Raw genomic sequence first — 15,165 nt, forward strand, 5'->3', positions numbered from 1 at the left:
GGGTGGTCAAGAACTGGTGAAGATGCACACGGTAAGCAAATTGTTCGTCTAACGTCAAGACACCTCTTGCCGGGTAAGTGGAGCAAACGTCTGAGAGAAAATGGTTTTATCACCTGTTTTGCAAAGACTGCTGCTTCTGCTGCTTGTTGGTGGGACGGTGGGAAGTAATGGGCAAACCTTGGGAACGGTAAATAGCTGTGGTGTCGTACAGTGTGCTACACTCTCCATTCTTAGCGTATTGCCCCCAAAAGCGGTTTGCCTACCGGTTTGTGTGGATCATGGTGAGCGCAATGGTTCGCGACAGTTTTGTTTTCTTTCTCCAAGGAAATGATCATTCAATGAAGATAGAAAAAAAATGGCGTATTACAAATAAGTTTGTAACTATGAGGACAAAACCTTCAAACCTGTAGCTTTCTTCCTGAACTTACCATTTCTTTCCGCAAGGGAATACGAATAAAGCGAGAAAGCAATATATCTAACCGTTTCGTATTGCACACACACACACTCACACACATATATCAACCTTGTAGCTTAAACCCGGGCGGGAAAGCTCCACGGAGAAAGCGCACATCTCTTCTGCTCTGTTCTGCGATCATTTTTCCGTGCCGTGTGCCGTGTATGTGTTGGTGTTCACGTGTGTGTTTTCTCGAAGGTGGGGTGAGTGGAGGCGAAGGCACCTTCCCGGTGCTATGCGTGTGGCGTTCTGCCTTGCCTCCCTATCCTTCCCTTCACTTCCCACTTCCCGGTCGATGGGCCAGTGATACCAAAACGTTGCGGACACACAGCAAACATAACATAGAAAGAAAGACCCGAAAAAAAACGCAACAACCATTCACAGCACATCGCGTTCGTCATAAGACCGGTGTAAGACGGTGCGATCTCCGGCGTCCCACTTGCTCAGCTTTTGTGTGCTACCTTCGTCGCTCCTTTATATTATCGCCCGGTTGATCTCTTTCCACCGTTGCGCCGGTGGGTTTTTTTTTACTTACCTTCGCAACGCGGGAGATAGTTTCCCGAGAAGATAGTGAGTGCGAGAAGAGTTGAATGAGAGATGGGCGCACCGAACCTCCCCAAGGTGTACAGAGGATGCGGAAGCGCAAGCGAGATGCCGAAGCAGTGATGCGCCGTTCCCGTTGAGCGGGCTCCGGGCAACCGATGCTGGGGAGTTTGGGCTTTTCGGCTGCGTTGCGGCTGGGCTGGGCCTGCTACGTCGTGTTCCCTAGGTTGCATGGTTGGACATTCCCCAATCGGCTCTGGTCGCGACAGCACGTGCGCTCACTCGCAGCGCCTGTTCGCATCCTTACGTACCCAACTTCTAGTCGGTCGGTGTCTTAACAGTAACGGGGCCCTGTGTGTCTTGTGTCTTGGCTTGGTGTGCAGAGATACGGTCGAAAGGTGACGTGTTGGAAGCGAATGTCTGCTTCCATAGCTCGGTGGTACAGGAAACGGTGCAGTCTAGTGATCTTGGGTGATTGGTTCGTTTTTTTTTGGTGAAGGGTGGTGGACGACACCGTGGACCATTGTGTGGCGAAAAACGCCGGGTCTAGGGGCGGTGTGTAGTGAATTTTTGGTAAAACATAACCACAAAGTTGCACCCAGTGTCAGTACAACAGTAAAGTACAGCACCGGTTTAGAGCTGCTGGAATTATTGGTGGACAGGTGCAGGTTGCTCTCTAAATACCTTTTGATAAGATATTGATATTGAATACGTGCCCAGAAGTAGAAACCAAAGTGTAGTGAGTGTTTTACGAGTTCTTCACTGTAGAATATAGTGCAATTAGGGTAAACAAAATCATAAGGAAAAAAGGGAAAAAACACCATAGCGTGCACATTTGAATGACGTAAGCCGATAACGCAGTAAGACCCTCAAATTGTATCGAACGTACAATCAATTCTTCATTCAACCGATCATCAAACATCACAAGTTCCTCGAATCTAAACCACATACTCGGACGGTATCAAATCAAGGCTCTAGGGCGTTTTTGACGTCGGAAATTCACAGGTATGTCCACTATTTGTAGCTCCGTAGTTGTTCGCTATTGACTTACTTCCTGGGGAGCAGTTCCTGGGGATTCATTCGGAACCAAAACACCCCGGATCGGTTAGAAAACCCGCCACACGATCAAGTGCATCACTGTTCAGATAGATACCTCTTCGCTCTGTCAGATGCTGCCCAATATTGCTCAACATTCTACCTTGTAGCGATTTTATTCCACGCTTCCATTCTTCCGCATCATCGCTCGTTCCGGCCTGTCAACTTGTGAAACAAGGAAAAGAAGAGAGAAAAAAAGCAAAACACTCGCCAACAACTTGCTCAGTAAACCCTACCAGGAGGTTCACGTTGTACGATATTCGATATCACTCCGCTCACTTTCACGGTGACTTTCCCGTTTTGTTTCGCTGGACAGCTGCCTGGTGGTGGAGGTGTAGTGTAGCGGCTGCGATGCGGGATACATTCCTTCGGCGAAGAATGCGGTCTGCATCCCGCGTCCAGCTCCTATGACGCTATGTTGCGGTCAGCGACGCTCAGAGATGCATTAAGGTGCGCGCGTGCTCGATCGACTCGATTGCCAACGATATACCCCATATTTGCACCGTTCCCAGCCTCTCTGGGTTTTTTTTTGCCACACTGCAAGCAAACTTCAACCCCTAGCGGGGTGTGTGCATCCGTACGAATGAGGGGATGAGAATGCAGAGAAGGATAGACTGTGCCGCATGAACAAGGGAACATGTTGAGTGCGTTTTACTGCAAGTGCATCCAAAGATGTGCTCCCATTTACAGTGCCGTCCACCAGAAGACGGACACTTGGACAAATGTTTGCTTAGTACGTACGTATCAAGCAACTCACGGCTTTTGTTCGCTTTTAATGCATTATTTTTAGAATTTAATTATAACTTAAATTTTCTGCATCGACTAAGAGTTCTGTAAGAGTTTACGAGAAAGAATTCATAAATATCAGATAAAAATTATATGAGAAGAACAAAACTGGAGATCCCTAGATCAGATGGAAGATATTCTAAAAGAAAATCTACGATAAAACAGGATATTGAGAAGGATCTCTTAAATCTCTCTTGTCTATGTCTGTTGTATGGTTACAGGTTATAGCAGGACGCTTAGCTTTAACTTACTTAATCTGTAATACTTTGTTTGAACATCAACCTCTAATACCGGAATCCTCAGAGCCTAGCTTTTTGGTGTCCGTTAAAGTGGTGTCCCGAGTAGCATTGATTGGGTAACGGTCTATCAGCTTTTGGGACACAATGTTTCATGTATAAGGCCAACACTTCAGGCACTAGCCGAATAATCGTACATACTAGGAGATGTGATCCAGTCGAGATTTGTACTAAAAGAAAGGTAAAATTAGACGTGTCCGTCTTTTGATGCTCAGTACTGTATTTGCTTGCACCTCTTTATATTTCTGGAGAAAGAACTGGTGTTCTTAAACATGTGCACGGCAAGTAAAAGGTCTGTAGAATTGTTTGCAAACTGGAATGCAACGTTAGCGAAGCGACTGTGTGCGTAAAGAACGAATGGAAGATGTGTGGGCAAACCGGAAGGCAATGTAAGCTGACCTGTAACTGATAGGTGGGATGTAGCGGTCCGAATCTTTGCCGATGGAAGTAACTGTGTGTCTTCGTTTCGAACAGATATGTGTCAGTGAGCAAGTGACACACTACGGCATTGCTCTAGTTATTGTCAATTAACTGTGGGTGAGTAGTGTCTGTGGTCGAAGATCGGTTCATAGGTTCGGTTCACAGGTACCCAAGACTTCTGGAGTCTGGAGTGTTGAAGAGTTGAAGGGAGTTAATCGACGAGATCGGTAGGACCCGGCTATTACCCGGCGGAAGTACGATCGAATCGGCCTTGTCCAACGGATGGGCACTGCACCAGGATGTCTCGCGTGAGGTATCCCGTTTTGGGGACTACGGTACGAGGTGCTTCCACCTACTACAACGAGGTCATGCGCGCCATTGAGCACGTGGCTCGTTAACATGTGTTGCATGCCGTAAAACCATTTAGCTAGCGTTTTGCAGCAGATTGAGCTTTTGAACGTGGAGGAATTGGAAAGCCACGATTACGGAGCACCGTAACATCGTCCACCCTCCATTTCCTATTGAGGCTGTTAGTAAGATAGCCGGTCAGCTCTTGCAGAAAGGGGTGAAAATGTGGTATGTGTGCGTGTGTGTGTGCATGCTTGATCGCGGGTATGTGCGCGCGCGCGCGCGCGCGATCTCGTCTTTTGAAAATGAGGTTGGTGAAACTCTTTTCATTCTCTCTGACAGCACTCTCTCTTTCTGTTTTCTCCTCTCCGATGAGCCCTCGGAGCTGGGCTCGGTTGCGTGGCGATGGCCACCATAACGGGCGGGCGAAATCGGTCAGCAGGTGATATGAGCGCGGACCTCGGTCCAGCAAAATGGTTGGAGAGTCGATGAATCGCTAATATCGGGGTTAATATCCAGCCGTCAGGTCGAGCGGATTTGCGCTCGTTGTGTGTGTGTGTGTGAACAAAACCCTTTCCGCACCTTCTGGTACCTGGGTGTCGGCAGAATCATATGTTTAATTCATATCATTTCCTCCGTGCAGTGATTCGGTAATTTGTGATTGGGTTCTCTCCCTTTACACCGCTAATCACAAACGGGACTCGGAATAGGAGAGTTCAACGAGTGTGAGGAAGGGAACGGTGTTGGGCCAGGAGGGAGAGACACTACCGGTCCAGTGCCGTTTGAAACTAACGCCAGCTACGAGCCTGGGTATCTACAGCTTTCCCAAAAGGTGTAATAGATTTTCTAACGTCGCTTGGTTTAGCTTTCCTACAGCTCTCGCCGATTTCCTCGCTTACTGAGTTACTTTTACAGTTCACCGATATTTTCTTGATTGTGTTGGACCTAGATGTGGACTATAAAAAAAAATTTCCCCGCTTTATATTTTATAAAAGTAAAATCGCTTGTGAATTTAATTAAATTAGCTACAGACATGTTCTAGGAACGAATCTACCTCCAGGTTTTGTGGATGTTCGACACTCAAGCGTGACACTATTGGACCACCCAGTTGACGAGGTGTTAAGATAGCAATAATCATGCTAGAACCATAATTTCGCTTTACACAAACCGACTTGATCGTGTTAAAAAGCCGCATTTCCTATTCGGAAATTACATCCCCCTATTCTCCTTCCTCTGTCACACCTTTATTTCCTTCCACTTGGGTTTGTCTTTCCGTACCATAACAAAACAGGCCGTTTTTGGTGTGCAGATTGGTGTGTCTTTCGCACGACTGCCACGTTCGTCTTGACGATAAGGAAAGCTTATCCACCGCCAGCATACCCGACCCCCCCGGGGGGGGAGGGGGTTACCAGCCGAGACTCGTGAGAAGAAGTTCGTACGCCGGTTTTTGCTTGAAGTCAATCAAACGGAATTATGCTTTCACCGATTATTTTCTTCCACTCAGCGGTTCAGAACCGACAACATGGAACTGGGAAACGAGAAGGAGCGGGAAGCGGGAAAGAGAGGGAGGCTTGTGTATAATAACGAAAACGACGAAGAAAATAGAAAATTTCCCGGGTGAAAACGTTTCGCGATAACGATAAACCGCAAAGCGTTATTAGTTGTCATTATCTAATGACTACTTGCTATGGGACGATTTTGTTTTTTGCAGTTTCTCTCGGAGGTTGTTTTTTCCTCTTCACCCGACTGGGACCGTTTAAACGGTTTAGTGTCTTCGTTTTTTTTTCTCCTCTTGCTGCTGCTTCTATCTAATCCGTCCCCTTCCGTAAGACTGTTTGATCTCTTCCCGAAAGAGATCCCAACCATCAAGACACGGTTCTCTTGTCTTCGATTTTGAGGCAAAAAAAACAAAGACACCCCCAGAGCACGACGTCAATTAACGTATCAAAACATGGAGCGTTTGTAACACTACGGCGGAAGCCGTAGGAGATTTGATTCAGCTCTGTTGAGGAACGGAGAAAACGGACCGATGGCAAGGTTTCGATGAGCCATCAAATGCTGTTATTCCTCAAAGTAGTCGATACTGTTGGGAGTGCCAGGTTTTACTCTCGCTCACAAATGAGCTGTCAGGTGGCAAGCTCCATGTGTCAGACCGTACAGTAGTTTGATTTTGACAAGCAGATCGAACAGATAGCAACAGGATGGAGAGATGGCGATCAATGCTAGGCGTTAGCGGACATTCTAGTACATTCCATACATTCCAACTTGTTTGGTTTTCTTCAACGAACCAGTGACGAGAAGAGAAGTCCGGATATAACGCGTGTGGTGTTTGTTCCGTTTCAGATTAAGGCGAGATTTTTATGTGATTTCTGTGTTTTTGCCGCTAGAGTGGAGTGAGGGTAAAGATGGCACAGTTTATCGTTCGAGTTTCTCTTTTTCTACAGTAATATCCACAAAAGTTAGAGTTTCTAGCAGTTCCAAACAGGTACTTAATGGTGGATATATCTTGGGCTTCAAAAACTCTTAATTCTATTGCGACATTTAACTCTCAGCTCGAATACCCAGAAGTACTCTTCAGAAAATTGGAGCTTACTGTACATTGTAATTTCTTTCTACCGTTCCGAAGTCCGGAGTCCGGCTATGGTGTGATCGATCAATAATTAAAAATCCATTAAGGGTTCGTATTTCGGGCAGTGCACCTGGAAGACTTCACAAAGCGAAAATAAAAGGATGCTGGGGTTTGCCATTTGCGCCATACAACGGGTTTTTACATTCCTGTGCTAGGTGCGGCGGTTCAACCCAGCTGGCGGTACACTGGCCGGTGCAGCGTTCGACAACTACAGGAGGAATGAGAGAGAAAAACAAACTTTCTTTTTCTCATAATGCCCTTATTTCTTCGCAGGAGTTCTTCGCCCGGTGTGGTTCACCACACACTACCGATCCAGCAGCCGATCGCGCGTTTGCTTCATTTCGCTTCTTCGGTTTTGTTTTGCTTCTTTGAACCGTACACTACGGCATGTTACGGGTTGTGCTGCTGGTGTACCGGGCGTAATGGTACGATCTACTAAAAAAGTGTATAACCTGCCGCCCGGTTTAATGTAGCAAAACGGCATCCAGTGCCCAGAGTTTAACCAGGGCTTTTGCCCTCCGTGGTATTCTTTCGTGCGATCCGTGTTAGCCATTGGGTGGGAACCATTATAAACATTTCACCCGGCGTGAGGTTTGTCTTCTTCTAGCGCGCTCGCTACTAGTATTGCTTGATGAATGGTAATTCCTGATCAACTACATCGCTTCTTGTGAGCTCAGTTTTTTTTACTAGACACAAATCTTTTCCCACGGGGTTTAAGTAGAAATTTCCTGGGTCCATTCATTTTTCAATAGTGTTTGATGTCTTCAAACTCCAAGAAAGTGATCTGGTAATTACTATCTGATATTACAAAAGTAGAGCGAAGTTTCGTTGGAAAGAATATTTAATGACTAGTAGACACTTCGACTAGGTGAAGTTAGTATACCAAAGTTTTGGTAAACAGTAAAATCTCCCCGCCTCCAAAAAAAAAACACCTTGTAGACATGCAGAACATCTTCATCCGGACACCTGTCACTTTGAGCACGCGATGTGTCGTATGATGATAGCCGCAACGTTTTTGCACCTTGTCCAACGGAGAACGCGCTTTCAATCCGCAACGGAATGTGGAAAGCTCGGACACTTGCCACTGTCCTCCTGCTCCAGTGAAAGCTCCCGAGGTGAACAGCACCGCGGTGTATCGGGGCATTCCTACGGCCAGAAAACCCCAGGCCGACTCTTCATCGCGATAATGCGACGACGCTCCCGCTCGTGGTTTGCCGAGATGTGGCGTGCCTGCCGCCCGCCATTTTGGGGTCGTCGTCATCTTTTCGCCAACAGCGTTTTTGGCGCACCTTGCGCCTGAAATGTGTGACCGTTTCTAGATGGTCTTCATTCGTTATTTGGTTTTTGAGAGATTTTTTTTTTGGGGGGGAAGTTGTTTTATCTCACCGCATCGGAAGAATTTCGGTACACGGTTTATGTGTTTTATTTAGTGTTTGAATAATTCATAAACCGAAATGGTAACGGTGAGAAACGCTTTTAAGTGCCTATTTTGTTCCGTACAAACAAGTGCTGGTGCCCATGCTGTCGCAGTAAAAAGCAATATTTTAATTATTGAATAAATAAACCAGGAGATATTTATAGTGGTGTCGTGAAAGCCGTGCGAGCCCTAAATTAGGCTTTCGGCAAGTGACTCCAATAGAAGTTGATTTAACACAAATGGACCTGACAGTACTTGATTTCATTTTCGTGTTGGTCGCTGGAAAGATTCCTCTTGTACAGGTGGGATGTCAAATTATGGTCATAACACGCGATACGGCTGCATAATGAGTGCCTGCACCATCATTTTCGACTATTATCTCCAACGGAGCGTTACGGCAAAAAGGGAGTTTTGTTGGGGTGGCTTTTGGTGCGGTTCCTTACTTAATTTCAATTTTCATGCGGTTTTCAACTGAAATTGGAACGAAGGGTAGGAAACCAATCAGTAAGACAGTAGGTCAATCAGTGTATCTCCTCGGGTGGGGAAGGTTTCCAAAGTAATTACTTTTCTCAGTGTTCGTTTGAGATCCAGATAATTTCCGAGAGTAAAATTAGTGGTACAAAGCTCCAGTAACGGAATCCTGGAAATGGCACCAGATTTCTAACCAGATGTTCTTAGCATCTTTTGAAGTTCTTCGTTGTAACGAAATGAATGGAAAGTGCTAACAAGTATCTTTTTGTTCACGTTCAGACGCTAATGCATATCTCCATCTGACAGTGCCAGTTGGATATGTCAGTCTATTGTAAAGTGAATTTCTTTCACACAGTAAACAAACCATCTAGACGCCACTAAAGATATGGCGGGACTCGCACCCTGTGTGACTGGTGAGGCATGAGGGGCATGAGAGAGAGAGAGAGAGAGAGAGAAAAAAACTGTCTAATCACCATACAAACAAATAAATCAACTCCATTTCATCGAGGCCGTCGCCCATGCGTCAAGTCGGCGACTCCCGCGTGACTGTCCCCGGGGGACTCTTTGCTAGGAGGGCGCTCGGGTGAAAGTGACCGGAACGATGGTGTGCATGAATTCCAGAAAGTGAAGCGTCATCGCGCTCTATAGTCCCCCGAAACCCGTATCATGCCCGAGATGCAATCGATTTGATCCGACCCGGGACGGGATCAGATATCATTTCACTCTGATCTCCAGCGTAACAGGCCACTTTACCCGGTTTTTGTGTCTGTGTGTTGTGGTCGAGATTTGTCTCCTTGAAGCTGGAAACGTTAGCAGATGTGAAATAATAGCCTGGAGAGGAAATAATTTTCTAACGCAGTGAGGCGTAAGCGATTCTCCAACATTTTTCCCAGTCTGTTGTTTAGATTGATATACTTAACGCACTGTATATCAACTCCTCAATTATTGAATTTAAATCAACAAATTTTAATACAATATAAGAGTTTATTAGTAAAATTCGTATTAATGTTTCTTTTATGATGTATAATTACAGGTCTCCGTCCATTTTAAGTTTTTGATCTTCAGCACATAAACACATCAAACGGCTCCAGCCATGTGGAGCACGTGTAGGGGTCCTTACCAGATGTGGGCCCATCGAATTATTCTGATTGCGCTATGCTACCTGGTAAGTATCAGTTAATCAAGTCGGAAACAATGTAAGGACCTTGATAGTACTCGTCTGTAATTGTGGCTACACAATTAACCAAAAACTTAAAAAGCATCAGAAATAGCTGCCTCACATTCTGGATGCTGCAATGGGAGCCAATTCATGCTAATTTGATTTTCTCATTCATCTCCCTATAACCTTAAATTACATAGAATTGTGTTAATGCGTTCGTGTTATCCTCCTTTTCTCTGCTCCAAGCATCTGCCGGTAATACATCCACTGCTTCAATTCCCAATAGGACGTCTGTCCACCCGTATCCAGCGCTGCACAATGAAGAAATAAATTAAAATTCCGACATCCCGATAATGATATGTGTGGGGTATTTTTTTTCTTCCCCCCCCCCCCCCGAATGCACGCCTTACCAATTCCCAAAAAAACATCAACCTGTTCCCTCGCAAAGCACGCACTCTACTCGCTATTCCAGGCGTTGTCTCACACTTTGTTTCACCTTTCTCGTGTGACCGGAGCGAACGAAGGTGAAGGAATCTAGAAAGCAAGTCCGCTGGCCAACCATCGCCGGCTTTTCGGTAGCCGTGGTAGCATCAGCAAGCGGATTAAAGAAAACCAATAATAAGAGGGCAAGAGACTGATTGAAAACGCGTCTAGAAAACACGACCCAACCCAACGTACGAGAGTCGAGTGTGTGTGGATGTTGTAGTTATTACAGTTTATTGGTAGCACGAATCGGCCCAAAAATCAAGTAAGATGTATGTGCCGGTGGAGGCGAAGCAATCGAATCCCATTAGTAATGAAAAATGAAAGTATAATTAAAACGGCGGCCTACAATAAATTTCCGTTCCCGCGCGATGCATCCCCAGCGGTGTCTCGGTGTCAATCTCGGAAGAACATTTGCTCCACTCTCACTCGGCACGCACGCGGTTTGTTGGAGGTTTTGTGGAGCTAACCAATAACTTTACGGCACGGCAGTCACGTCCAGAATCAGACCGAGGAAAGGCCAACCATTCCCCCCAGGTTGCTAATGACAGCAGCTCAACCTACTTTTCTGCTAGTGTTTCGCGTTCTTCGCCCTACCTGGGGTGGAGGAGAGGGCGTGTACCGTTTTAGGAAGTGTACCCAGTAATTTTGTGTTGCGAGTTCGGGAATCATTTTACGATCCGACATCTGTCACGAATACGATGATGCTCTCGATCCCAAGTTACGCTGCCATATGGTTATATTTGTCACCATCTTTACCATTAGCTTACTAACCAGCAAGACCAACACCAACACAATACGGAGTGATCGGACATAGTTTGAGATACTTTTTTTTGTTGTGTCTTTCAAAACATGGCCGACAAACCGGCTGCTACAAAACAACGTGTTGTCGCACTGCATCGGAATGTATCGACCGGTTGGTCGAGACGCCATGTCCGGTTTTATTCTAGCGGGAAAACTAGTTTTCACCTGGCATACATTTAGCTAACCTGAGCATAAGGAAGACTTCGTTGAAAGGGTGATTTCTTCTCGTCTTTTGTAGCAAACGAAGAACGCTTGTTGTGGTTTTCATTTTTAACCAAGATCTTCTAGATTTGAATTTGTATTTGGTGATGAATATTAGAGCCTAGGTTAATAGCCGTTATTCTCTCTTCTTACTTGACACAGATCCAATTAGCTACACCGACAAATGAAATATGGCCGGTAGAACGTCCCGATGGAATGCCCTCAATAACAGCACTGGAGGTGATGTGCGGTAAGGATCACATGGATGTTCATCTGTCCTTTTCGGCACCATTCGAAGGGATCGTCAGTTCCAAAGGTAAGTTATCTGAGGAAAAGTTTTTTAGGCAGTCGTTTCCGAAGTTCCAGAGAAATCCTCGTAACTTAGAATAAGTAGACGAAGTTAAGAATACTGGATGAAAGCAAGACCTTTCAGAAATTTAAAGTGGAATGCCGATTATCCGTGCTCAGCCGGATAAAAGGTTCCCGGATAATCAGCGCTCCCCTGTACTTAGTTAGTAGCCGGTAGAGGGCGCTCTGTCTAAGAAATACGAAAGCATGAAAGTCCTGCGTCAAGATCACTAGCTAGAACTCACGTAACTTCACAATAAACACGCTAATCTCTATCGCACTCTATTTCCAGGCCAACATAGCGATCCCAGATGCATTTATGTGCCACCGTCGACGGGGAAGACGTTCTTTACGTTTCGCATCTCGTACTCGCGCTGCGGCACCAAACCCGACCTAAATGGGCAGTTCTACGAAAACACTGTGGTGGTGCAGTACGACAAGGATCTGCTAGAGGTGTGGGACGAAGCGAAACGATTGCGTTGCGAATGGTTTAACGATTACGAGAAGACCGCTTCTAAACCGCCGATGGTAATTGCTGATTTGGATGTTATACAGCTCGACTTCCGAGGTTTGTTGTGTTTTTTCTGAGGACGCATGTGGCACCTTAATAGACGTAACGTAACGTAACGCTTCTTTTCCATTGCAGGTGACAATGTGGATTGTTGGATGGAGATTCAGCAGGGTAAGGGACCTTGGGCACCGGCAGTGAGTGGTATCGTACCGCTCGGTTCCACCATGACGTTGGTAGTGGCGATAAATGACTTCCGCGGGGAGTTCGATATGCGCGTCAAGTCTTGTGTCGCATCGGACGGTGCCGGGCATGTGATAAAGCTATCGGATGAGTATGGCTGTGTGCTGCGGCCGAAGATGATTTCCCGCTTTTTGAAGGCACGCGCACCAGACGATAAGGCGTCGGTCATTACGTACGCGTTCTTCCATGCGTTCAAGTTCCCGGATGCGCTCAGTGTGCACATCAAGTGTAAGGTGGAAATTTGCCGACACGGTTGTCTGGATCATTGCCAGCATAGTGGTGGACCGATTGGTGTTGGTGGACCGAGTGTACCGAGCGGTTCGAAGCAGCACGATCTGCTGGAGCGCAAGGATACGCTGGTGAATCAGAACAGCAACGACATACTGGCGGGTGACTCGACGGAGGATTTGGATTCGGGTATGAATGGGCAGGATGTGTACTACGATGACATTATCCACACGGAGAAACATCTTAACCAGTACAAGAAACCGATGCCGAATCAGCCACCGAAGAAGAAGGATAGCTATCTCCAGTATCACCATCACAGTCGTGAACCGATGGACGATATTGAGTCACTGTTTCTGAGCGACCATTCTGCAATGTCTGCCGACATGATGAAGAAACAATCGCAGGGACCACCGGGACCGGTTGGTATGGCGGGGATGCCCGGTATGGGGATGGGTCCGGGCAAGTATCCACCCCAGCCATTGCAGCAGATGGGCCAGAAACCGATGCCCGGTCCCGGTACGCCGATGGATGACGATAAGTTCCCGCACGGACCGCGCCAGATGGATGCGGAGAAGCGGATGGGTCTGCCGGCGGTGGCTGGTCCGCGCGCACTCAACCTGGACGCGGACGACGTCCAGAACCAGAGCTACAATCAGGCGGCTGGGGGACGTGTGCGCCAACGGCGCTCGGTACGCGTCACCGATCGGAAGGCCCGCTCTGCGGACATCGGTGTGAGCGGTATCTACGAGGTTATCTCCGAGGCGGATCTAGCATTCAATCCGGATAGTAAGCAGGAAGCGGTAACCGTGTTTCAGGGCAAGATTACTGAGGAGGTCGTGTACGGCATCTGTATGCCGGTGCCCGGCTTTAGCATTCTCTTCATACTGGTCATATCGGCGACGATCATCTCGGCGCTGATTGCCGGCTCGCTGCTGTACAGATACCAGCTGCAGAAGGAAATGATTGCGAACCGAACGCAAAGCCACGCGGCACCAATGAACTCGATCGCCACGTGGATGACGTTACGTCTCTTCCGGTCCCGGCACAATGGTCCGGTTGTGGGTGGTGCCGCCGTACGTCCGATGGACCTGAACGCCAGTAACCAGTAGGTTGAGGGCATACACACAGACACACACACACATACACATGCAAACACAGTCCGTAGTCTCTCTATGCAAAAAAAAAACACAGTAAGATCTTATTGAGCGTTTGTGTAAGGTTTAGTTGTTTTTTTTCTCTCTCCTTTAATCGCGTATAATACGCGAGAGCTGATCGTAGTCGATCGAATAAGCTTTTTTTTCCTCATTTCACCTTCCACTCATACACACTCACATTCACTCATACATACATTTCACACACACACATACACACACAAACTCCTTTCATCTTTCTCATCTTCTCGGGTTTATTGCAATATTTATTAATCAATAATTTACTGTTCGAGAAGGAGAAAACCATTGACCGATGGGGAGGGTTGTTTGTTTTTTTTTTTTTTGATAGGGAATAGAGTGCCGAAGAAAGCATATTAAGCATATCGTTACAGCTGCAGCGCCTTCCGTTCCAAGCAGCATCCTTTGTTTTGTTCTCTTAAGCCCTGGGGTGTGGTAGTTAAATTACTTTTTTTTTTTTTGGTGTGCGTGTTTTCTAGTATCTCGAATGAAATGGTTCACCGTTACGATGATGCTATCATCCCGTGTCGGTGATTATCGTAATATTTAATCAAACGACTTATAAACTCGTCAGACTACTTCGCTAATGTTATACTACACTATAGTTATCGTGCGGTTTCCATGCATGCAGGGCAACAACAACAAAAAAAAAACCGAAGCGTAACCCGTCTTGTGACACTAACAAAGATTAAACTAAAAATCCGTTTTAGAGTTTATTTATTTAATCTAAACCGCGTAGGGAAATGTAAGTAAGCCTTTTCGACGAAACCGTTAAAAAACAAAAACAAAAAAAAACCCCTAGCGAGCCAAGTAGCCGGAAAACGGATGTCGCTAGCGCCACGTGCTCTAGCGCTCTGGCCCACGTGGCACTGAAGGAGTGTAGACTGACATCGAATCTTGGTAAATTAGGGACGGTTAGTTGCAGTTAGTACACGATCCATTAGCGGATCGCGGGTAGAAACACAGTATCAGTAGCAGGATGGTAGGATGTAATTTGCCGTAACAATGGCAGCAAACGAAATTATGCTCAACTTAGTATTGTTTTGTTTATATAGTGGCACGTGTGCGAAACCACGTGCCGATGCAGGTATTTATTTATTGCGAATTGCTCCGCTAGTTGATACTCCTCCGTGCAATGTTTATACCTGTTGATTTGATATTTGATGAAGCATGTATATCGAAATTGTATTGTATATGCTTTGAAAGCTTAGTGTACCGTTCGATTATCAACTGGTGGAACAAATAAAACACACTATTATTTACATACGCTTTGTTTGTTTGTTTTATTTTTCTCTTCGAGGAAAGAATGTATCTTTGAGTAAAATAATTGTTTAATTTCTTTTGTAAACAATACTGGACCACGTGCTAAGGGCCAAAGTTTGAAAAATTCCACAACATAAAGGGCCACAACAAGTCAAAGAAGAAGCGCCATCTATGGTGCGGTACCGTAAGCTTGATCTTTTATTCAAAATGAAGATTTTGTGTTTCGAAAAATTTATTTATGTTTATTGAGAAAGAGAGAGAGAACAATTATGAGAAAAAAAATTTCTAAGCAGCATAATA

General features: G+C 46.0%; 1 protein-coding gene across 1 annotated transcript; it reads left to right on the top strand.

The window, feature by feature from the left end:
- The first annotated feature begins 1,250 nt into the window (after nt 1–1,250).
- LOC125762660 (uncharacterized) lies at nt 1,251–14,868 on the top strand. The gene is made up of 5 exons (XM_049425038.1): nt 1,251–2,002; nt 9,493–9,624; nt 11,269–11,422; nt 11,747–12,022; nt 12,101–14,868. Exons 2-5 carry the CDS (start codon nt 9,553–9,555, stop codon nt 13,540–13,542), a joined length of 1,944 nt encoding a protein of 647 aa, XP_049280995.1. The 5' UTR covers nt 1,251–2,002; nt 9,493–9,552; the 3' UTR covers nt 13,543–14,868.
- Nucleotides 14,869–15,165: the final 297 nt, after the last annotated feature.

Source organism: Anopheles funestus, chromosome X (assembly GCF_943734845.2).
Source record: "Anopheles funestus chromosome X, idAnoFuneDA-416_04, whole genome shotgun sequence".
NCBI lineage: Eukaryota > Metazoa > Arthropoda > Insecta > Diptera > Culicidae > Anopheles > Anopheles funestus.